The sequence below is a fragment of the Sorex fumeus genome, unplaced genomic scaffold (assembly GCF_029834395.1).
Source record: "Sorex fumeus unplaced genomic scaffold, SorFum_2.1 ptg000026l, whole genome shotgun sequence".
Classification (NCBI taxonomy): Eukaryota; Metazoa; Chordata; class Mammalia; order Eulipotyphla; family Soricidae; genus Sorex; species Sorex fumeus.
The window spans coordinates 15,912,695-15,937,820 of record NW_026606083.1 but is presented as its reverse complement, the minus strand read 5'-3'; the positions used below and the strand labels follow the sequence as shown (position 1 = coordinate 15,937,820).

General features: G+C 37.4%; 1 protein-coding gene and 1 pseudogene across 1 annotated transcript in view; one reads left to right on the top strand and one right to left on the bottom strand.

Annotated features, from left to right (window-relative positions):
• MALRD1 (MAM and LDL receptor class A domain containing 1) overlaps positions 1-25,126 on the bottom strand; it is a 625,529-nt gene that overhangs the window by 256,188 nt on the left and 344,215 nt on the right. The window contains exon 30 of the mRNA XM_056114588.1: positions 9,926-10,109. Within this exon, the coding sequence (XP_055970563.1) occupies positions 9,926-10,109 (184 nt within the window). The remainder of the gene's footprint in view (positions 1-9,925; positions 10,110-25,126) is intronic.
• LOC130024097 (uncharacterized) lies at positions 16,896-17,036 on the top strand (annotated as a pseudogene).

The following is a 25,126-nucleotide window of genomic DNA, read 5'->3' as shown; positions in this document are numbered from 1 at the left end:
TTCCTTTATAAGGATTTTGAATGCTTTAACTGCGCAAATAGCATTTTATTATGCATACTTTTGTTTCTATTATTGCTATGTTACTCATTCACCTATACTTAGAATTATTGTTTCTACCCGATTTTTCCATAAGATATTCTTCTTAATGCTCATTCAAATATGAAGTTTTTCAAAACTCATATATGCTTCTGGAAATATGTGGATATGTGGGCACATATTCTACCATATATAACAGAGAAGAAAGTTGGTTTCTAGATCTAGCTTAACATATGTGAATGTATAAATACCTGTAAATAACATTGAAACCTGTCTTCTGTCTTACCCAACTAGATGTAAATTTCTTAATTTTTCACATCTACTGATTTTAAATATACCTATACCTTGTATATCTTACACATATTTATATTAATATTTAAGGACGAAGAGCATACTTTATAAACTGTGTAGTGCAAAATAAAAATATATCCTTAGTAACCTATTAGACATGTGATAAAATATTAAATATTCTTTCGTTTAATATCCATGTCTACATCAGGATAAAACTCAAAAACATAGGAATGGTTCTGTTCTAAAATTTTACACAGAGAAAAATATTTAAACATACAATTTCTATAAATCTGTGAATCTATTCACTGTTTAGCCATTTTATTTATACCTTTTTATTTATAATTTACACCTTTTTATTTATAATCTACCCACCCTTATAATAGACACTGCTATATATTATCTAGTGACTATCATTAAAATAAATAAATTATAATTGTTCCATTAGGGCAAGATGCTTAATTATAATTCTTTTATTTATTATTATCTTTCTTTTTTTCTTGTAATACCCACTTTTTAAACATTGTGAGAAATCTAAATGATTTAGATTTAGAATATTCTGTTGAGCAGAAATAGAGCTTTTAACCTAAACTGAGTGAAAAAGTTAAGTTTTAAGTCAAGCAATACAGATTTCTGTTTATATATTTCTGCATTTGTGAACTTTCTGGAGAGTACTCACTGTTTTGCCATCTCCCAACTTCAGCGTGAACCCACAGAGTAAGCCACTAGAGTCATTATCATCTAGTCACTATTTTCCACTCCAGATCAGTTACTTCTTAAAGGACACTGAAGGGCTATATACATGGTTTCCAAGAAGAGAATGAAAAGTGTGAAAGCAGTTAATAATAAAAATTAAAGTATTTTCAGTTTCTATGAAAATAGATAATATACCAGACATTTCAAATTACAATCATGCTGCTTATTTTATTCCTCTGGTATTACTTCTTTCCCATTATTCGGGGAATATGATGTCTTTTCTTCCATTTGAATTTAATTATGGTAGATACTGCGCTGTTGTCCACCTAGATTTTTTTGACTTCTGGAAACATTTTCCACTCCTAAAATTATTTCTACCTTTTCTTTGATCTGAAATAGGCTAATCTAGAGAATCATGTGATTTATAGTTTTCAGTGAAAAAGATAATATCTTTTATTGGTGCAGTTCTACCTGGAGATCCCAGGTTTACCAGTATCTTGGAGAGAGTTCACAGAGAAATCTTAGAACTATAAGACATGGAGCTTGGGATAAGAATAATTGGGGGAGGGAGGAGGTCACAGTCAAGATGAGGGAATGTCAAAGAGGGGTACTGAAATGGGAAATGGGAAATAAGCAAAGCCAAACACTGGCACACACACAATGCAGCTCTGCTAGAAGGAGATATGCACAGTTCTTTGCACAGGGCTGTCTGCATCATAGACAATCGATTCAGTTTGTTGAGTACATAGAAGTGGAGGAATGGAATAGCATCATCACATCTTAGGGACTGATACAAAAAAAGTGTACCTTAGTATTTGTTGTTCATTTATAATTTATAAATGAACTCAGATATTTTGGTATTTGCCATATTCCATGCATTTTCTATTCATTTTGTCTGAAGTAAACAGTTTAAATCTCACAAAAGCTGTTTAACATGAAAGATTATCACTATTTATAGATGGTTATAATAAGACAAATGAAATTTATGCAACTTGCCTAAAATAAAAAACAGAGATCAGGGAGATGAACCACAATTTTCACACAAATGTCTTGTTGTCAGAACTGGGCTTCTAACACTATCATAAATGCTATTTGGTACTAATAGTAAATTCAATAAATGCTAGCTGAATGATTTACTTAATAAATAATATTTTGAATATGAAAGGAGTAATAATTCACATTTAAAATTTTTGAATTATAATAATGGAAATTTTGTTTCTCTTCTATGTGAGATATCTTTCTATTTCTTGATTCTGTGTGTAGGACAGTTTTTGTATTTTATGACTTTCATAGAAATCATTTTATTATTTATTTATTTAATAAATTTGTTTATTGAATCACCATGAGAGCAGTTACAAAGCTTTCAGGTTTAATTCTCAGTTCATACAATGACAAAACACCCATCCCTTCACCAGTGCTCATTTTTCACCACCAAAAACCCAGTATGCCCCCATCCCACACCCTCCCCCTACCTGTGTGGCAGATGATTTCCACATTACTCTCTCTCTACTTTGATTACATTCAATATTTCAACACCAGACCCACCATTATTATTTGGGATTTTCCCCCATAATTCAGATCTGCTGAAATGGCAACATTAGACAATTTGTTTTCTATTGCTGATTATGAATAGCATATGATATCTGACGGCTGCTACTGCACCAATTCTGAAATTTTAATAACTAAATCTGGGGGAATTTCTGCCAAAAGCTTCTGGGTTCCAAGATTTGTTTCTGAGTCTCTGGGATCATGGCTGTTAAGCAGCTTTATCAGTAGCCAGAGAGGCATTCGTGGGCGGCAACTCAGCAACCATTTTAAAATCAATTTTAATTAAACTGGGGGATAGCAAATGTATAAGTGTAACTACTTTTCTATAAATAAGCTATTTTATTCATTGTTAGTTTTTGTATAAGGGATACATGCTTCTTTATGTATCCCTGATCATATTCAAAAATATGCTTAATTTTTGTCCATAAAAATATTATAAATTGACATTAAGTTGAATATAGCACTACTATGTACTCAGAATGCAAAAAAAGAAATTAAAAGGAGACACACACGTATATATATATATATATATATGTATATATATGTATGTTTATGTTGGCCAGGTAATAATTATCTTTTAACTTTAAATTAACTTTTATGTTGGAATATAAAAAACTGTAAGATTTTGCATGAAAAAATATATAAGCTCAAATAGCTTTTTTTATTTTAAATATAGTAAACAACCACTACATATATAATACATGCATAAATACACACATAGTATTCATCTTCCTTCTACAAGTTTCTTTCAAGTTAACTTTAAACTTTATTGTCACTATTCCTAAAGCAAAAATCTATTTAGTCCCAGCATTGACAAGATCATAGAAAAATATCAGTGGTGCTCTACTAAGATCTTTTACTTTGTGAAAGAAAGAAATAAACCAATGCTGAAATGACATGACCAATGATTGTATGAGTAGTGTCAAAACCCTAAAAAGGGTTATGTGTCATTAGATTCTATATAAATCAATGTAAGAATAAGAATAGTTTCCTTTTCATATTGTCTGGTTTTATCAACCCATCTCATGCTGATATAGGCCATCTCTTTCCTTCATTTCTCCCTAACCTACTCAATTTTGATTCCACTTTCAGTAGTGATTCTATTTTGTTGTTCAATTTTTGTTCTGTTTATGAACACAGGATGCTGCCCTGAAGATGAATCTTGGTTGATCCATTGTGAGATTTCACAAAATTTAGAATGTTCCACTCGGCAGACTTTGTGGACCCACTCAAGCTCTCTAGGTTTAAGCTGCCAATAGCAAACTGCTTTCCTGTTTTGTGTGGCACAACTAATGGATCCTTTCATAACCCTCCCATGATCTCACTCAGCAACATAAATATCACACAGTCTTGTGCCAGGGCTGGTTCCTCATTAACTTGAAGACTGGCTTTTGAAAAAACATAGTTTTTAACTAAACTGTATTCTTCATGTGTTGTATGTATTATTGGTTACAGTGTGCTCTAGCTGTCTAGTTTTATTTTTTAGTGAAGCAATATAGCTTTTATTGAAAGAAATTTAGTTAGAGAAGTGTGAGGGGAGAGAATAAGAAAGATGCTTGTTCAAAAGAAAATCTGGGCTTTTCCAGAGGGGGATAAAAGCCTGTTGTGACAGTTTTAAAGTGGAAAAATCTAGAAGCTAGACTGCTTCGATCACTATCACAACCTATTCCAAATTTCTATTTTTAACATTATTTATAATTATTTCCATATCATTAGATTTGACAATAAGGTTTGCAACTTAATTATTTTTGTATTTATGATGTAATGCAAGGGCTGGAGCACAGAAGTAGGGCATTTGCCTTGCATGGCCGACCTGGCTGAGCCGGGTTCGATTCCTCTACCCCTCTTGGAGAGCCCGGCAAGCTACCAAGAGTATCTCGCCCGCACGGCAAAAGTCTGGCAAGCTACCCATGACGTATCGATATGCCAAACACAGTAACAACAAGCCTCACAATGGGCCTGCTCGAGAAAATCAATGAACAATGGGAGGACAGTGCTACAGTGACAGTGACGTAATGCAACAACCACCATAAAGTGTAGAATATTTTCATCATTTATAAGTAAGTCTCATCTTCATCTGAAGTCACTACCTATCCCCGTTCTTTCAGCCCTTATTAACCACCAATTTACCTTTAATCTCTATACATCTGTTGTCCTGGACATTTCATATAAATGGTATCAAAAATAGGTAGTCTTTTCTGATTAGAAGGATATAACAGAGATTTAAACATTAAGCCATTCTTTTCATATCTCCCTCTCAAAAAGGATACAACAGAAATTCTTTGATCAATTTTATGGTAAACTATCTGCATATTATTTGAAATTGGCATTCTTATGGTCATAAAGCATGATTGAAGAATATGGCATGGTTACTAATAATGGATAAAAACAATAATAAAATGTATGGTAAAAGTTTAACTATGTACAAAGAGTTTTATAAGCACTTCAAATTTGTTAGTATATTTAATAATCAAACAAATATTTAATGAAAGTGCTATTAGACCAGCCCCTTCTTATGGCTAAGAAAATCAAAGTACAATAAAATAGAGCAATCTGCCCAAGTTAATTATTAACAAAATCCCTGACATCATGTCTATGTTGTTTCTGATTCAAGAAGGCTTTTTTAGGAATATCAGTTTTTTTTAGTACCTCTCTGATTTTTAGGTGTTTTCTCAAATATTATTCTCTTTGTCAAAACAGACACAGTAGAAAATAATTTTGGATAGTTTACATGCAAGCTTCTGTTACTTATATTTCACAAAACTGATGTTGTGTAAAAGGATAATTTAGCTTTAAGAGAACAAAATAATTTTTATTTAAATTTTTATTAGTGAAACACCATGAGGTACAGTTGTAGACTTACAAATTTTTGTGCTTGGGTTTCAATTATACAGTGATCAAATACCCATCCCTCCACCAGTGCACATTTTCTACCACCACGGATCCCAGTATCCCTCCCACCCTCCATCCCTCTATCCCACCCTGCCTCTGTAGCAGGGAATTCCCTTTAGAGAACAAAATAATTTTTCAAAAAATTATAAACTTATCATTTTAAACCTTCTCATAGTCCTCTTTCCTGGCTTTTTATCTTAATGAAAACATTATTTGAGAATTCTCATTATTAGTTGAATATTAGGTATTAAAAATCAATGGTGACATTTTCCTCAAGAGTAGCTGATATACAATTAACAATATTCGACTATAATTGATCACATATTGCCATTTTATTATGACATAGAAAGAACTACAGCCTTAAAAATTGTATAATTAGAGAATGAGAACATTAAAATAACATTCAATAAACTAAGCACTTGATTGAGCTGGACATATTCAAAACTTATTAAAAATAAATAATGGAAGGAGTCATGAAACTGACTATATGAAAGTTGGATTAACTGTTTTCATCAGTCCTGAATCAACCCTTATAAGACTCATTCCATTTTACTTCAGGAATAAAGAATCTTTCTTGTTCAAGGACAGTTTTGTCCTTTCCAAAACTACTAAAAATGTTTTGAAGGATTTTTTTCCATTTTAGTTGTCACAAACATTTACAGGTTGAGTAATAAACTAATAGAAGTTTACCAGGTTACCATAAAAGCTATTAGAAGTGAGTTGAAGAAGCAAAATTTCCAAAAACACAGTAGAAATACCATCTGCACTTCTATGTACATTGCAGCACTATTGACAATAGGCAGAATCTTGAATCAACCTGAGTACCAGACAACAGATGAATAAATAAAGAAACTATAGTACATCTACACAAAAAAAATCACACAAGAAAAACGAGGTCATGAAATTTGCCTATAAGTGGATTTATTTGGAGAGTATCATTCATTCATTCATTCATCATCCTGTTATTTGTCAATTGCCTCGAGCAGGCCCCAGTAACGTCTCTTTCATCCTAGCCCTGAGATTATATTCAAGGCTCTTTAGGAGAATGAGACCCATCATTGTTACTGGTATTTGGCATATTTGGTACGCCACGGGGAGTTTGCCAGACTCTGCCCTATGGGCAGGCTACATTCGATAGCCTGCAAGTTTGTCCAAAGTAGGAATGAGATAATAAGTGTCATAAAAAGATGTCCTGATAAGATGTCGCGCAGCCGCGAATGCGGCCACGCGGTTCCGGGAGCTGGATTTTATAGTCTCTGAGTCTTGGCCGTTGATGGGATTACACGGCGCCAGGGGGCCAGGTGGTGGGTGTGACCCCCACCTACTGGAATTTGGAGGATCTGGGTGGAAGATTCTCGACTCCAATCCGAGTAGGCTTGGAGATCTCGGTCCCGGAACCCGCGTGGCTTTGTCCCTCTGCCAGTACCTTCATGTGTGCGGAGAGTGGTCTCAGCATGGTGGTGGCTGGTCCTGGAGGTCTTCGGCTGCCGGAGCCCTGGTCGAGGCAGGGAGGAAAGCTCAACCCGCTCCCCTCCAAGGGGCCCCCGGCGAGGAACAGTCAGGCGCGGGGGCAGAAGACTGCACTGGTCTCGTCCGGGAGCTGGATTTTATAGTCTCTGAGTCTTGGCCGTTGATGGGATTACACGGCGCCAGGGGGCCAGGTGGTGGGTGTGACCCCCGCCTACTGGAATTTGGAGGATCTGGGTGGAGGATGCTCGACTCCAATCTGAGTAGGCTTGGAGATCTCGGTCCCGGAACCCACGTGGCTTTGTTCCTCTGCCAGTACCTTCATGTGTGCGGAGAGTGGTCTCAGCATGGTGGTGTCTGGTCCTGGAGGTCTTCGGCTGCCGGAGCCCTGGTCGGGGCGGGGAGAAAAGCTCAACCCGCTCCCCTCCAAGGGACCCTGGCGAGGAACAGCCAGGCGCAGGGGCAGGAGACTGCACTGGTCTCGTCCGGGAGCCACCACCATGCTGAGACCACTCTCCACACACATGATGGTACTGTCAGAGGGACAAATCCACGCGGGTTCCGGGGCCGAGATCTCCCAGCCTACTCGGATTGGAGTCGAGCATCCTCCACCCAGATCCTCCAAATTCCAGTAGGCGGGGGTCACATCCACCACCTGGTCCCATGGCGCCGTGTAATCCCATCAATGGCCAAGACTCAGATACTATAAAATCCAGCTCCCGGACGAGACCAGTGCAGTCTCCTGCCCCCGCGCCTGGCTGTTCCTCGCCGGGGTCCCTTGGAGGGGAGCAGGTTGAGCTTCCCCCCCCCCCGCCTCGACCAGGGCTCCGGCAGCCGAAGACCTCCAGGACCAGCCACCACCATGCTGAGACCACTCTCCGCACACATGAAGGTACTGGCAGAGGGACAAAGCCACGCGGGTTCCGGGGCCGAGATCTCCAAGCCTACTCGGATTGGAGTCGAGCATCCTCCACCCAGATCCTCCAAATTCCAGTAGGCGGGGGTCATACCCACCACCTGGAGAGTATCATTCTGAGTGAAATGAGACAGAAGGAGACGAATAAATAAAGAACGACTGCATTTATTTGTAGGTTCTAAAAAAAGTATGAAAGTAATATTAAAATGCAGGAAAATTTATCCAGGAGGACTGGTCAATGATTGGAAATTACCACAGGGTGTGGGGAGGTTTCATAATAGAGGAGGATCCATTATTACAACATTAGAAATTGGAAATGATCACTCTGGACAAGAACTGGGTATTGAAAATAGGTAAAGGAATATACATAATAACCTTTCCGCAACTGGATTGCAAGCCATAATGCCTAAAACGAGAGAATGAGAAAGAGAAGAGAGGTGCCTACCATAGAGGCAGGTGGAGGTAGCAGGTGACTTGGAGGGGTGGGAGGGAAATGGAGCCATTGGTTCTGGGAAATTACACTGGTGGAGGGATTGATGTTGGAACATTGTATGATTGAAATCTAATCATGAACAGCTTTGTAATGCTCTATCTCATGGTGATTCAATAAAACAGAAGAAAAAAAGAGAGGAAGGAAGGAAGGAAGGAAGGAAGGAAGGAAGGAAGGAAGGAGGAAGGAAGGGAGGGAGGGAGGGAAAGAGAGAGAAAGAGAGAGGAAGGAAGGAAGGAAGGAAGGAAGGAAGAAAGAAAGAAAGAAAGAAAGAAAGAAAGAAAGAAAGAAAGAAAGAAAGAAAGAGAATTTTATTTCTAAAGTACTTTGAAGTGGGCTGGAGCAATAGCAGAGCAGGTAGGGCATTTGCCTTGCACGTGGCCAACCCGGGTTTGATTCCTCTATCCCTCTTAGGGAGCCTGGCAAGCTACCGAGAGTATCCCGCCTGCACAACAGAGCCTGGAAAGCTCCCCGTAGAGTGTTCGATATTCCAGAAACAGTAACAAGTCTCACAATGGAGACATTCCTGGTGCCTGCTGGAGCAAATCCATGAACAATGGGAGGACAGTGCTACAGTGCTACTTTGAAGTGTTCAGAACCATATCTTCCAATATTTTCTAGGCTTTTCTCTACCAAAACATCTCTAAGAAAAATTCTTCACATAGACAAGGGAAAGAAAGTCTGACCAAGATTATCTGGGGGCTAACCAAGGCTGTTTGTGTAACACAGGAAAGGTGACTGGGTAGTTCCCTCCTTCCCTAGAAGCCTCGACTGGATGGAGTGGTCAAACTTTAAAGGACAGTTAATCAGCAGACTCCTTCAAACAGTACTGTTTATAAGAAGAACAGAAGCTATCCTATCTCCAAACACCAGTCACAATTTTCAACTCTCTCCATGAAGTGATATTTTAATACAAGAGTAACAATACCTTAAATAACATTTGCTTTTAGCTCTGCAGTCTAGACAATTACCACTGAGTGAATCCATTTAGAAACCACGGAAGACATAGCTTCCATTGACAGCATACATCACTTTAGTATTTGGGAAGTCAGAAAGAACTTTGCAAACTGTGAAGTTGTACAATGATGTATAATCATTTCTGACATTTTCTGCGTGTTTTTGTAAAGAAAAATTCAGTGTAGATGTATTTCACATTTAAAAGCATGATAAATGATAGTACGTTACTCTTCACTTGCTAGAGCAGCATTTCAAATTGCCTAAACATAGTTCTCAACTCAAATTTGGCTTGAATTATACCTGGTTGAATCTATTTTTCATATAGTCATTAACTGTCAGCTGTCTATTCCTATCTATGTTGTATATTTCTATTTGGTGTAAATTGAAAAAAATATATTTAGAGAATACTTCTGCACATTAGAAATGAGATGGTATGAAAGGAAGGGGGAATTGCAACATAACGACAGAGGTATTTTACCACTTAACATGCTTAAATGAATAGTTATGAAATTGCCTTTTTCATTTGGTTTTTGTATGCACAAAAGATTTTATGAATATTTTACAAACATTAAACACAGATAAAATAACAAGATAATAAATGTGTTTCTAAATGGAAATGTTTTCTAGAAACTTACCAGTCATGCAGTCTTTGAATTCAATGTCATCAATTGCAGCTCCTCCCCCAAGGTCTCTAGTTCTGATCCCTTGAATTATGACTTCAAAATTCCTTAACTTTCCCAGGAGCACAACTGCCTTTTGCCAATGATTGTGAGACTCTTGCTCACTTTCTTGCCATACTTTAGATAGTCCTGTCTTCGTCTGAAGGATAAAAAATTTGCATTAGGGAAAGAATTTAACATGAAATAAGAAAATAAAGTCATTTTGAACAGAAACATTTAGTGAGTGAAAACTGATATAAGAAACAATGAAACTCTAATATCATGCATACTAACAAATAATTCAAATAACTTAGATATGGGAATATGACAGAGTTGAAAGAAAGGATATGTGTCGAATTCCCTTACTTTGGTGGATATGAAGAGAATTGAGCATGGTGGAAAAGTAATTCTATGGATACATGACTGAAATAGTTTGAGTGTTTCAGTGTCATTGTCACTGTCCTCCCGTTGTTCATCAATTTGCTCGAGTGGGCCCAGTAACGTCTCCATTGTGACACTGGTTACTGTGTTTGGCACTCCAGCGGTAGGGCATTTGCCTTGTGCATGGCCGACCTGACTGACCCGGGTTCAATTCTTTCACCCCTCTTGGAGAACCCGGAAAGCTACTGAGAGTATCTCACCTGCATGGCAAAGGCTGGCAAGCTACCGTGATGTATTCAATATGCCAAACACAGTAACAACAAGTCTCACAATGGAGACATTACTGACCCACTCGAGCAAATCAATGAACAACGGGAGGACAGTGACAGTGACAGTGACCTACAAAATAAAATTTGAGTGTTTTTCTCACAAAATTATTACTATATGATCATTATATATGTTTGTATTCAAAATTTATTTCATCATAGAATGAAAATAATTTTGTAAATGACTTATGCAAATGCTTTCTCTAAATGTCCATAATCATTCAACATTCTAATATACATTAAGTTCAAAGAAATAGCTAAATAAAGGAGCAAATAAAAATGATGACTGTCATGAAACAGACTATAAGAAACCAACTGAACACAAAGGTAAGGCCTAAATAAATAATGTATAATTTGTATTTTGCTATTCTTGGCTTAGTTGCTCTTGATAATTAGGTATTTCAGAAAACTATTATGATGGATATAGAGCAAATAAAGAAAACATACATATATACACAGAAATGCAAATACATACATAGCATTATATTTCTGTTTAGTCTAGAATAATGAATATTTTTAGGGTCCAGTATGTATTCTCATGCTGAATTCACAGTTTAAATATCTTCTCAGAAGCTCAGATTAAAACAATTTAAAGGAAGTATTTAGGAAAGAGTATTCAGAAAATCAAGCAAAATGTTTCAACAGTATCACAGCATACAACATTAAAACTCCTATTTAACACTTTTTAATACTTAGGCTACAGAAAGGTAAAGAGCACTATTTGATGAAGTTCTCTGAAAATATAATAATTTATTTTCATGCTCGTAAGGAAGTTATGCTAATAAACTTGGCTAGCAACTTGTTGTGTTGAGGGAGACATGGGGACAATCAAATGGTTCTTCCAGTGTGAAATTACAGAGAAGCTGGAACTACATAGTAGTTACTCTAAAATTAATTTTTCAAAAGGATTTAATCAGCTATAGATAGATATTTCAAGACCCCTTTTAAGACAACAACAAAAATAAAATCAGACACACTTGGAATTTTTGCGTTAAAGGAGATAGAAATTCACGCCTAATTAATGGAATTTCACATCTTTCTGAGAACTTAAGAGAAGTCTTTTTCAAGGTTAGTCTTTATCTGTGATGTCTTAGTTGCTTGGATTCAAGGCAATAATTATTTAAAGATTAAAGAGGTAGTTTTTCTGACACTTTGCAAAGTAACAGGTATGATATTGATAAAATTCTGTATTAATATACAAACATAAATAACAGTGATTTTTTTCCTAAGCAACTTCAGTTGCTTTTAGGATCACTCATTAACTATGCTAAATTCCTGATTTTCAACAAAGAACATCAAAGAAGCTTATGTGGGCACTCTAATCAAGGTTATTTTTACTTATATCTTATACCTGGCCTTTCCTACAAAAAAAGATACTTGTATGCCATTTATATGATAAGAAATGAAAATAAGTAGACCTTTTGACAGTCAACATAGATCCTACAAGATTTTTGTAGAGCATCATCTTAATATATTTGCTACTGTTCTTGGGATACAACAGCTCTAATCTTCTCTCTCAAATAACCAAAAGCATCCATACAAATTTGGAATGGAAACTGATTTGTTTATTGACATCCATCCTCTCATTCATTTAACCTGACCATATTTGGGTTCAAAGCTCACCTCATACTATGTTAGATACCAGGGACTAAAAGGTAAAAGGAAAATGTGGTTCCATATCAGTTTCCCAGTTTTGATCACATACACACACAGATATGCAAAGTTGTTTTATTTACTTAAAATTATGATCTCAATTCTATTAAATTAAGAGAGAAAAGAATTTGTACTTCAATTCATGATTATATTACTGATGTTGCATGATTTTATATTTCATGTGAACATCAAGGCAAAAAAGTAAAAAGTAATTAGGGGAGAAGATGGGGGGGATAAATGGAAAATGAAAATGGCATAAGGGCAGCAGTGAAGTTTCTTGGGAAGTTTGGTGGTGATGAATGTGCTTATAATTTTTTACATAAAAACAAAAATACTACCTGTATGGAAACATAGTCAAACCAATATAGCTTTTAATTTAAAAAGAGGAAAAATGTCACAGTAATAATATTTCAAAATAAACGTTAAATTAAAATGTTTAAATCATAGAAAACTCAAGAAATACTTTCTTTTTATAGCTTAATCTCTACCAAAACTTTTCATATCTCTTCTGTATGCTGGTTGATCCCTTTTCTTTTTTCTTAAATTCAATAAAAAAAACTCTTGCTTTTATTTATTTTTTTTAGTGAAACACCATGAGGTACAGTTATAGACTTACAAATTTTTGTGTTTGGGTTTCAACAATGATCAAGTACCCATCCCTCCACCAGTGCCCATTTTCCACCATCACAGTTCCCAGTATCCCTCCTACCCCCCCATCCCCCCCATCCCACCCTGCCTCCGTGGCAGGGCATTCCCTTTTGTTGCCTCTCTCTCCTTTTGGGTCCTGTGGTTTGCAAGAGAGGCATTGAGTGGCAATCATGTTTGGTCTATAGTCTACTTTCAGCATGCTTCTCCCATCCTGGGAGGATCCTCCCAACACCCTTTATTTGGTGCTCCCTTCTCTATCTGAGCTTCCCTTTCCCCCAGCACGTGTGGCTGGCCTCCAAGTCATGGAGCAAAATTCCTGGTGCTAATCTAGGCCACTCTTGTGTGTTAGTCTCCTATTTTCATGTTAAGCGAAATGAGTCAGAAAGAGCGGAATAGACACAGAAAGATTGCATTCATCTGGGGAACGAGATCCCTTTTCTTATAGATTACATTTTGCTTGGATTGACTTCATAGTTTATGCCTATTTTTAATTTTAAATCATACAGAAATACCTTTTAATGTTTACTATAAAAAACATTTTAGCTTTTACAATCTTTCCAGATAAAGCCATTTCAAATTGAAGATATACCCTAATAAAATTTAGTCACTTAGAACTTAGTTTCCTTTTTCTGTAGTAAGTACATCAAATTTCCTGAAATTCTTAGTGAATTTTCCAAAACCAATTGATCAATAACTCTTCCTGACTGATACTTGGCTCTAATTTGAATCTGGTCCTAGAATTTGCATATCAAGTTCTGATCTATATTTCTCCATCAACTTCATAAATTCATTATATTTTCTTCTTCATTCTAATGGTCTTTTCCACATTCCTCCATCTAAGTAAAACTAACGCCCTGGACACTACATGTATATTTTGGGGAGGGGTGGCCCATATCCAACAATGCTCAGGGCTTACTCCTGACTGTATACTCAGGAACTCTACTTTTTTTTTCATTGAATCACACGTATGAGATACATAGTTACAAAGTTGACCAGGAATGGGTTTCACTCATACAATGTTCCATCACCAGTACCTTCACCAGTGTCATTTCCAACCATTAATGTCCTAGTTTCCCTCCCTCACCTTTCCCTCAGCCTGTCTCTATGGCAGCCTGTCTTCTTTTTCTCTCTTTCTCTCTCTCTTTCTCTCTCTCTCCATTCTCTCCTCTCTCTTCTCTCCCACTCAACCCTACTCTTGACAGCATCACTCCTGGCAGTTCTCAGGGAACCATACATGGAGTCAAGGATCAGCCAAACACGCAAAGCAAAACCTTAACCCCTGTACAATCTCTTGGTTCCCTGAAATTCCATAGGCAGACTAGCTGAACCTCTCAAGAACCTAGGAATCACAAAGTGGTCTGTTTCCCATAATTTTATGCATCATATATTCCCAAAGGAATACGATAATAGGACTATATGGAAATCCAAGAAGCACAGAGTACTTTCTATAACCAAAAGACCAGAATAGGAGAAGTCTAATGATAAAGAAAACATTTTTATAATAAATGTTCTCTATCAGTCAAATACCACAGGACACCAATATGCTGAACCACCATATCCAAAAGCAAAGATTGAGCAGAAACTCTAGACTTCACACACATCATACCCAATGCCCCATGACACTTCCTAGGACATTTTTGTGATGGAAAGCTAACAGAATATTTCACTAGTAAACCTACACTAAAGAAACTACTAAAGAGACGTCTTTAAGATTTACTTATTTATTGCTTTTTTTGGTCACACCCAGCGATGCTCAAGGGTTACTCCTGGCTCTGCACTCGGGAATTCCTCCTGTTGGTGCTCAGGGACCATATTGAACCCGGGCCAGCCGCATGTAAGGCAAACGCCCTACCTACTATGCTATCACTCCAGCCCCAAAAGAAATGTCTTTCAACAGAAAGGAAATGATAAAGGAATGTAACTTAGAATATCAGGAGAGGATAAAATAGGGGGGCAAAAAAAATTTGATGTGTTCCCTATCTACTTAATTTTTTCTGAATCACATTATTTCCTTTCAGAGCATCTTTTTCCTTTTTCTTAGTGAAACTACCCTCTAAGCTCCAGTGGGCTGTATACTCTCCCTCTCATCACCTGTCTGTATATTGTTCCCTTTCTTCTCCCTTACAGCTTCATGAACATGTCCCTGAAATCACGACATCCTCATGGAAACTTTCATTGACCTTCTCAGGGAGGGGTTTGCTCCCTCTGACAGAAAAAAGTACTTTTTTTCAGAACCCTTATCGCACTTAGGGTGTGTGAAACCCAGAGACTGTCCACCTCTAGATTTCCCCTACAAAACAGAGCACAGAATGAAGGAGTCAAATCAGCATTTGTTTAACTGAACAATCCCCACTTAGTTTCAACTCACTGTGTTAAGATTACGTATATGTTTGGCAATACTGGTGAAAAGTTGACTCAGAGTTTCTATATAAAATTTTAACTGGGTTATATTAGGTAGAGACCTGATAGATCAGTGGCATATAAGTGAGGTTTAGGTATATATCCAAACTACAATGGTCACTGCAGCATAGGACCACAAATAATTAAACTTTAAGTGCCTGTTAAGAAGGCAGTTATGATCTTGAGCTGTGAATTCAAGTTGTTTTTATGAGTCCTTTCTTCCTTTCTGAGAAATGCTTGCATGCTTGGGGGAAAAGCAGCTCAGATGGAGAAGGGAACACCAAGTAAAGGATGTTTGGAGGATTCATTTGAGATGCGAGATGCATGCTGAAAGTAGACTATAGACCGAATACGATGGTCACTCAATACCTCCATTGCAAACCACAACACTCTAAAGGAAAGAGAACCACAACACTCTAAAGGGAATGCCCTGCTACAGAGGTGGGGTGGTTGGGGAGGGCTAATGGGGTCATTGGTGGTAGAGAATGGGCACTGATGGAGGGATGGGTACTCGGTCATTGTATAACTGAAACCCAAGCATGAAAGTTTGTAAGTTTACAACTGTACCTCATACTGTTTCACTAATTTAAAAAAAAGGCAGCTATGGACAGGGGAGAGTAACCTGGAGATACGGGCTGACACAGTTCCTGGGATTGGTGGTGCAACACTGTATGGCCAAAACTCTATGGTAGACATTTTTTTTATAAACCATGGTGCCTAAATTAAAAAATGTATTAATTGAAAAAATTTTGACTAGACTTTGAATTCTTGATCTGATACAGGTAAAACCCAGTTTCAATGAATTAAAAATTCATCAGTTATTATAATAAACATTTTAAAACTCATTAATGTGTATGTGTCCAAAACAGTGAGGTACTAAACTCATATAGAACATTTTTCTGATCTGTAATATAATTAATTGTTCAGAAATCTTAGGTGATTAAAAGAGAATAAGAATTTTCTATTATAAAAGTAGGTCATGGAAATCACTGTTAGGACAAAGTTACATTCAAAGTGATTCCTGCAAGGTCATTACTGTATGCTTTCTTGTAAGAAAAGGCTCGGTAACCCAATTAAATCCCCAATTTATGACAGCCAAGGTGATTTTCCACTTAGTGGTTGATGTCTGGCTTCTACTGTCTTTCACACTACATTTGGTTCCTGAAGGAGAAAAACATTCATATTGTTGAATATAGAAGAACAATGGGAAAAATAAAAATGAGAAGTCCTGAGAAGGTATCTGACAGGAAGACTAATAAGAGAAGGCAGCAAAGATTAGAGCAAAATGACCATCGTGAGTGATGGTGTCTGTGGCACACTGACATCCATGAGTCATCCTATTCTGTCCAAACCAAATAGAATATCATGAGTAAAGTATTGAACATAAACCAGCTAATAATGAAAACTAATAAGTGTACATGTATGAATGACGAATGTACAAATAAATGGGAAGTCTCAAGCTAAAATCCTTGAAAGAGAACTGTATCAATTTCTCTTTCCAAAGGGACATTGGAATACACTATAAAAAAGCAGAGAGAATCGCTTCTCGGCCTTTTGGCTAAGATCAAGTGTAGTATCTGTTATTATCAGTTTAATAAAAAAGCAGAGAAATATAATTTTCTCTGAAGCATTAAAAAGTAACTCTAAATATGAAATATCCCCCAAAGCTAATACCTTCTAACAGTGAACAAGAAAGAAAATGTACAAAGGGGTTGTTACTCAGGAAAGTATATACTATGCATTTACAAGAGAATATATATACTTTCTGATATGAATAAACTTCTGGATTCACTAAAATGGAAATTCTGTTATTTAAAAACCAGTCAAGGGGGTATGGTGTCGCTAGCAGGTCAATCTGTACCTGTGAGGAGAGTGCATCAGCAGCCTGATGGCAACGTCAGACTTTCAGATACCCCAAAATTGCTGCCGTGCCTTTGGCCAGACCCCAAAAACTTGGGGCAAAGTTTACCAAGAAAGTAGACGGGCAAAAGTTAGGTATGTTGGAGACACACCCACAAACCACCTCCAGCTCAGCTATATAATTAGAGGCATAGCCTCTCTGGTTCCTGATCGAACTGCATAATGGCCATGATTCCAGAGACTCAGAAACAAATCTCGGAACCCAAAGGCTTTTGGCAGAATGCGTCCTGTTCCTGCACTAGGTTAATGGGTTTAATATTCCTGGAGGGGCTGGGCCACTCCAGGTGGGAATAGGTTTCATGCCTTGACCTGTTCCCCTTGAAAGTCTGGTGACCGCCATCCTCCAGAGGCCACTGGACAGTCAGGTTTGGGCCTGCAGTGACGAGATATGGGGGACCTCACCGGATGGGGGTAGAACCAGCTCCTTCCTCCCCATCCCAGTGAGACCCCGAGTCACTGCCTACAAGCAGCCTCTCTGGCTCCTGATCAAGCTGGTTAATGGCCATGATCCCAGAGACTCAGAAACAAATCTCAAAACCCAGCGGCTTTTGGCAGAAACGCATCTGGACCGTATACAAGGTGGCCACCACCTCAGAACTTATTGGAAAGCCAGGTATGAGCCGGCGGTGATGGGGCAACTGTAGTCATATGGGAAGGCGGGCGGTACTGGCTCATTCTTCAGTCCCTACCGAGGTCACGAGTTGCCCCCCACAAGCAGCTCTCTGGCTCGGTCATGGCTCCAGAGGCAAAAGGACTTAATCCAGAGCCCAGCAGCTTGCAGCAGAAAAGTGGATGGACCATGCATTAAACTACGGCATCATGCCTCCCTGGGAGGGAAAGGATGTTGCTCCCTTCCGCCATTTTCCCCCCTTTCTGCAAGGTGGCTGCTGCCTCAGAGCTTATTGGAAAGCCAGGTACGAGCCAGCGGTGACGGGGCAACTGCAGTCTCATGGGAAGGGGGGGCGGTACCGGCTCGTCCTTCACACCCTACCTAGGTCACGGGTTGCCCCTCATGAGTGACTCTCTGGCACAGTCATAACACCAGATGCACAGAAACCCATTCTCATAATTATCTGACTCTTTGCAGAAATCCAAAATCGTGCAGCCGCGATAGTGGTCATGTGACATTATATGATTCTCATAACCAGCTACAGAAGACAAAGTATTTCACAATGCCGTTTCAGCAATTCTGATTGTTGGGGGGGGGGGGGAATTCTTATCAATAATGGTGCATCTTTTGTCGAAATAATGAACGTAATAAATGTAGAGAAGAGTTAAGTAGAAATCATCTGTCTCACAGGCATTGGGAGAGGTGGGAGTAAGGTATATTGGGGATGAAAAATTAGTAGTGGTGAAGGGGAAAGGTGTTTGATCATTGTATGACCGAGACTTAAACCTGAAAGCTTTGTAACTTTTTTCACAGTGATTAAATATAAGAAGTAAAATATAAGAAGTAAAATAAATAAGTTATGAAAAAAAATAAAAACTAGTCAAAATATCCAAATGTTCGCTCTCAAAATATATTAAAGAAAGAAAAAGTACATTTAAAAGACATAACAACATCTGGGAATTGTCAAGAGCAAAAGATCTAAGTTTGGCTACTAATTTATGCTAAATGAGAAAATGAGAAACAGTTTATTAATTAAAGATTTAAACCCCCAAATGGGAAAATTATTTTTTATTCATTTTTCTACTTACTCATTCCATAAATTAAGCCTAAATTTGCCTCCCTTCTACTTGCTGGTAAAATGTTACAATGATAAAAACACAGTGAAAATTTAGGTTGCTTTATTTAAACTTAAATTCATATGCTAACTACATTTTAATATTCCTGAGTGCAAGTAAGAAAAAATAATAAAATCTGAATATGCATTAACAACATAAGTGCTGCAATTTTAACTTACATTAATTAATACAAGATATCTTTTATAAGCAATTAATTGAGCTTGATTGGGGTCAAGAACAAAAACTAAGTTATGATAGAAGGGAGACACGAATATGGAAACAAAAATATGATATAATAATTATTGTATCTGTGTGAGAACAAATAAATTTTTTAATTATATTATATTATTTATAAATTGCATAGTACTTTGGCTGCTTCCACTGAGAGGAAGGACCTGTGTCACACTAGATAAAGAGAATGGCACTTGAACTGGACTTTGAAAATCAAGCTAGATGTCACCAAGTGTATAAAGCAAATAAGAATATCCAAGGCAATAGAACATATGATTAAAGTCACCGGGATATATATGTATTTAAATATTTCAGAGCCCTGAATAGTCTTATGTGGTTAGAATGCCCAAAAATAAATTAAAGATTCAAAGGGTTGAGGATTAGGCATAGGGACAAAGGACACATATAGAAAATAATCTTCATTACATACTAAGGATTTATGCCTCCAATAGCCTATAAGGGAAGTCACTGAAAACTATTCAGTAAGGAGCAACTTTACCAATTCAATTTTAGCAAGAGCAAATTATTAGAAGACAGAGCTAAATATAATAGGTAGCATGGATTCATGAGAATTAACACAAGAGGGATAGTGAAGGAAAAACTAAATGCCAAATATAATGGATTAGGGTGAAGTTGATGCCTTCAAGAAGTTGTGAAATTTGGGGAAAAAAGTTGAAGGGCGTTGCCTTTGAATAAATGGAAGACTCGAAAGGATATGTTGATGATCTAGTTGTAAGTAGGTATAATAATTTCATAGTTGAACAGATCAATGTAAGTACGTGGGTTTCTTAGTATCACCAAATACAGTAATGGAAGTCAGAGAATGTTAAACACGTTTGTAGGGTAGAGTTCTAAAATTTGGGACCGATAGCATTTATCAGAAGACACTAAATGCTTTATGTCCTGGTTTTTTATATAGTATGCCTCTGAAAATCTGTAACATCACTCTTAACTTTGACTTAATTTTTCCTAGTTATAAAATGAGAAAACAGCAATAGTAAATTGATGAACAATGGGATGACAGTGACACAGTGATACAATGATATTTTACTTCATTTTTTTTCAAATTTTAGAATGATATTGTGGTATGTATATTATTTATTAGGTATCAACCCATGTTTGCAGTATCAATTTCATAATAAGCCAAATACATCTGTAGTAAAAACTACTATCTGTATTAATTGGGAAAAGCTTTACAAAAACTTTCATATTAGTTTGTATCAGTTTCTGATATTACCATTTTAGTAACACTTTTCGGAGCTTTTGGATTCTTAACTTATGATAAGAGCAGTTTGTGGGTCTCATATGATTTTGAAGAACAACTATTTTTGGTGGACACATGGTATCTCTTAACATGGGTGATATGGCGAGATCTTAAGGAAAAACCAGGCAGCAGAACAAGGAGGGCTGGGGGCACTCCAGATGAGGTGGAAAAGAAGGCTTAGAAATATGAGTAATACCTGATAGAATAGAATAGCCAGAAAGAAAATAGAATTTTGTAATTAAATGATTCACAGTTGTAGCAATTTCTAGTATGGACTTACACTTTTTTTGTTGTTTTTTGTTTTTTGTATTTTTTGCTTTTTGAGTCACACCTGGCATTGCACAGGGATTGCTCCTGGCTCATGCACTCAGGAATTACTCCTGGTGGTGCTCGGGAGACCATATGGGATTCTGGGAATTGAACCCAATTGGCTGCATGCAAGGCAAATACCCTACCCAATGTTCTATCGCTCCAGCCCCAGAGAATTACTTTTTAAGTAGTTGTACAGTTTAGAGAGAAGGAACAGGTAAGAGTTAGGTTAACACAAAGAAGGGATATCTTTAATGAGATTAACCCAATCTGGAACACACAGTGACAATGTGGAAAAATCAGAGATTCCCAGAACCTCCTAATCTCCAGCACTGTATTCCCCCGGTAGTCTCCCCTGCCCCCAGCCCAATAAAAGGTAAATTATAATATGGAATCATTTATTTCCATGAAGTGGAGACACTGATCTAGAATGGTTGACACTGGTCAGAGTGTCTGGACAGGCCAGAAATATTTACAGCTCCAGATGCTTCTAGCCGAGGAAATAACTACAAAAGCTTGATATTTGGTCTGCTTTCAGGTGTGTATATAGAGGTATATTTACTATGCATCTGTATCTTAATAGGATGCACTCCTCCATGGGAATTTTCATGTTTTATTTCTCTGTTTTCTATCAAAGACACCTAGTGCAATATGTCTCAAATTAAAGATGCTCAATAAATTATGAAATAACTGAGCCTTTTTAGGCTCTTATGAACATACATACAATATACAAATTATATAATGATACCAAAAATAATAGTTATTGTTTGACTAGCATCTTAGATAATTCAATCATTGTGAATAAGAGTTTAAAACATACCTATAGCAATTTATTTTATGGAGAAAAGTATTATAAAGTTAAAGATGAGAACACATGCAAGAAACATTAGAGCAGAAAAGTTATTGAACTCATATTTTTCTGCATCAAATATCCATGCTGTTTCCCACTACCTTGGGGATTGGAGAGCTCGGCTTTCAAGAAACTGTTTGCAAGAAATGGTTTATACCCCTGCTAATTCAAATGTAACATTTCTCTTTCAAAAAGACAGTAACAACACTTCTCTATAATTTATCATTGGGGCATTTTAATGGCTGAAATGCAAGAGTAAGAACTAAAAATGAAAGCTTGATTTGGTTTAGCCTTTCAAGTTATTGTGTATATTAAAAAAATAAGAGATTTAATCATTAAGGTTTAACATCTAAAGAGCTGTGGCTGTGCCTTAAAACTGGAGCTATAGCACCAAAACCCAGATTCCAGAAGTAAAGGATAAATTAGTTAGCAATAAATGGTGGGAAAGCTTACTGAGAACTAGAAAATTATCTGGATGGAGTAATTATTGCATTTATTTATTCATGTCCTCATTGCATGGATTAAAAGTGAAAATGCTAGGTTGCCACGAGATGAAAATAAGAAATAAAACTGTAAGAGGAAAAACTATGGAATAAAAATTAAGTTGATTCTGGTACACTTGTCCGACTTACAGCTCTTACCTGCAGTCATTAACGAAGACACTGCAAATAACTGAATAGCAAAAGGTAAAATAAAAGTACTTATAGCAAAAAGTCACTGTCATTGTCACTGTCCTCCCATTCTTCATCGATTTGCTTCAGCAGGCCCAGTAATGGCATCATTGTAAGACTTGTTGTTACTGTGATTGGCATATCGAATACATCACGGGTAGCTTGCCAGACTTTGCCGTGCAGGCAAAAGACTCTTGGTAGCTTGCCAGGCTCTCTGAGAGGGGCAGAGGAATATAACCCTAATCGGCTGGGTCAGCCACATGCACAGCAAACGCCCTACCGCTGTGATATCACTCCAGCCCAAAAAGTACTAACAAAAATTAAAAGGAAACAAAGAAATATTCATAGAGATGCCAGACCTTTCTTTCATGTATTGAATATTGAAAATTCTGAAACTACAAGGGTGCATCACAAATCCACCAATGAACCAATTAGTGAGCAATTAGTGACATCTTCCATGACACTTGAAGAGAAGACAGTAAGGTTTTCAGTAAGTATTCTCATCCCTTAAACTTCATGGTTAACAATAAACCAATAACATCCTTCTAAGTTTTAAAAATTCATCTCATGTACTCTATTATGAGCTCAATGGAATCTAATGGAAATGAAACAGATCCCTAACAGAAATGCTTTTTGAGCCTTACTTCCATGTTGCCCGCATCTCCCCTTTTGGAACGTGTACTCTCATTCTATCGTGTCTAATGCTGGGATGTGTGTAGGGGCTCACTCCGCCCTTGGAGAAGCCCATGTTCCTCTTGAACGTGTTTCTCTCTCTTTCTCTCCCTCCCCCACTCTCTTCCCCTCCACACCTTCAAAAACCTTCAAATAAAATCTGTTTTAATTCACTGCTTGTCTACTCCTTAAATTCCTTTTTGTGAGTGAGACAAGAACCCAGTATTCTGGGTCGTGGGTGGCAGAGGTGATAGGGAGAAAGTTACTGTCTTTCTCCTCCCCACTCCACATGAGCCACCCATGGGGTTTACCGACATCAGTTTTGATTTTTCATTTTATTTTATTAATTTATTTATTTTTAAGTTGAATCACCTAAGATACACCTGAGATACATTTACAAAGTTCATGAGTGTGGTTCAGTCATACAATGTTTCAATACTCATCCTTCACCAGTGTACATTTCTTTCTTACAACCCATGTCCTCAGTTTCCCTCCTGTCCCACCCTCCCCAACCTTCCTGCCCCTGCCTATATGGCTGGCACTCTATGGCTTGTGCACTCTTCTCTGTCTCTCCCTCCCCACCCTTTTGGACATTACGGTTTGCAATACAGATACTGAAAGGCCATCATATATACCCCTTTACATACTTTCAACATTCAGTTCTTTTCTAGAGTGATCATTTCCAACTATTGTCATACTGGTTCTTTCTCTAAACTGACTGTTCTCTGGTCCCCACACACTTGTGGTAAGCTTCCAACCATTGACTAGTCCTAGCCTGTTTTCCTTCACCTTGCATATTTTATAGCACAGCAGTAGGGCGTTTGCCTTGCATGCAGCCGTCCCGGCCGACTTGGGTTTGATTGCTCAGCCCCTCAAGCTACCGTGAGTATCTTGCCCGCATGGCAAAGCCTGGCAAACTCCCCGTGGCATATTCAAAATGCCAAACACAGTAACAAGTCTCACAATGGAGACGTTACTGGGCCCGCTCGAGCAAATCAATGAACAACGGGATGACAGTGCTGCAGTGCTACAGTGCTACTTCCATCTTATGAATAATAAAGTCTGTCATATAAACATTTAAGTTACTTTTGGGTATTAAAGATCAAGCATACAAAATTTCTAACATGAAACTTGTCAAATAGAATATACTAACATGTTATTAATAATACTCATACTTGAGTATATAATCATATATCTAGCAAAGTACACATATATTCTAAAAGAGAATATACAATGTATATTTGTTAATATTACTCCTGTTTTCTTACCAGAGAAATAGTTTAGGAGGGCAAGAAGAAGAAATACTGCTCTTTAATTTCTCAAGTGTTATATTAGTGTAGTGTCCTGGAATTCAGTAGGGTGGGGAGATTAATGACGGGTACAATAGCTTATGGCTCACAGGAGGCATTAAGTCCAAATAGGGACCATGTGGTCCTTCTACAGCTGCCTTGGACACAAAGATTTAAAAGTGACAGCTCCTATCCTGATCAAAAAGTAGAAATAAATACTTGCAGAGATCTTTTCTCTAACTTCCTTTCTTAGTTCCAGCCATCTCGGGAGAATTCCTGAGGTCTTATTATATAATAGATAGAGGAGGCACAGGGTCATTTATCTTTTCTCCATTCTTGTATCTTTGCTATCCACCTGCAACAACTTCATATCCTTCCTCAAATTGCCTATTGTCAACCTTAGACTAAAATAAAAAGAGGAAGAATCTGGCCATTGTCTGGAGTTTGGAGAGAAGAGAAAAATAGGAGTTTGGTTAAATGTATGTCTGTGCTTTATAAAGAAGGAATGCTTTTGATGAGATGAGCAGAATATAGAACAGACAGGAAAAGCTAGGTAAAACATCACTAGCCTCCTAACTGTTATTATTTCATTCTCCAATTCCTCTGTGTAAACACATATGCCTGTAGGTCTACTACTATAGTATAGCCCCCCAACCCCCCCCCCCCACCCACAGCCTATGCAGTGCTACTTTTTCTTGAGTATGACTGAGCCATTTTCTTTTCATGGAGGAGTGAATCATGAATGATGAAGTGAATGAGAATGCAAGCATGAATAGCAAGTGAAAAAAAGAACTGGGCAAAGTCAAACCATAATGTTAATAGTAAAAAAAAAAAAATG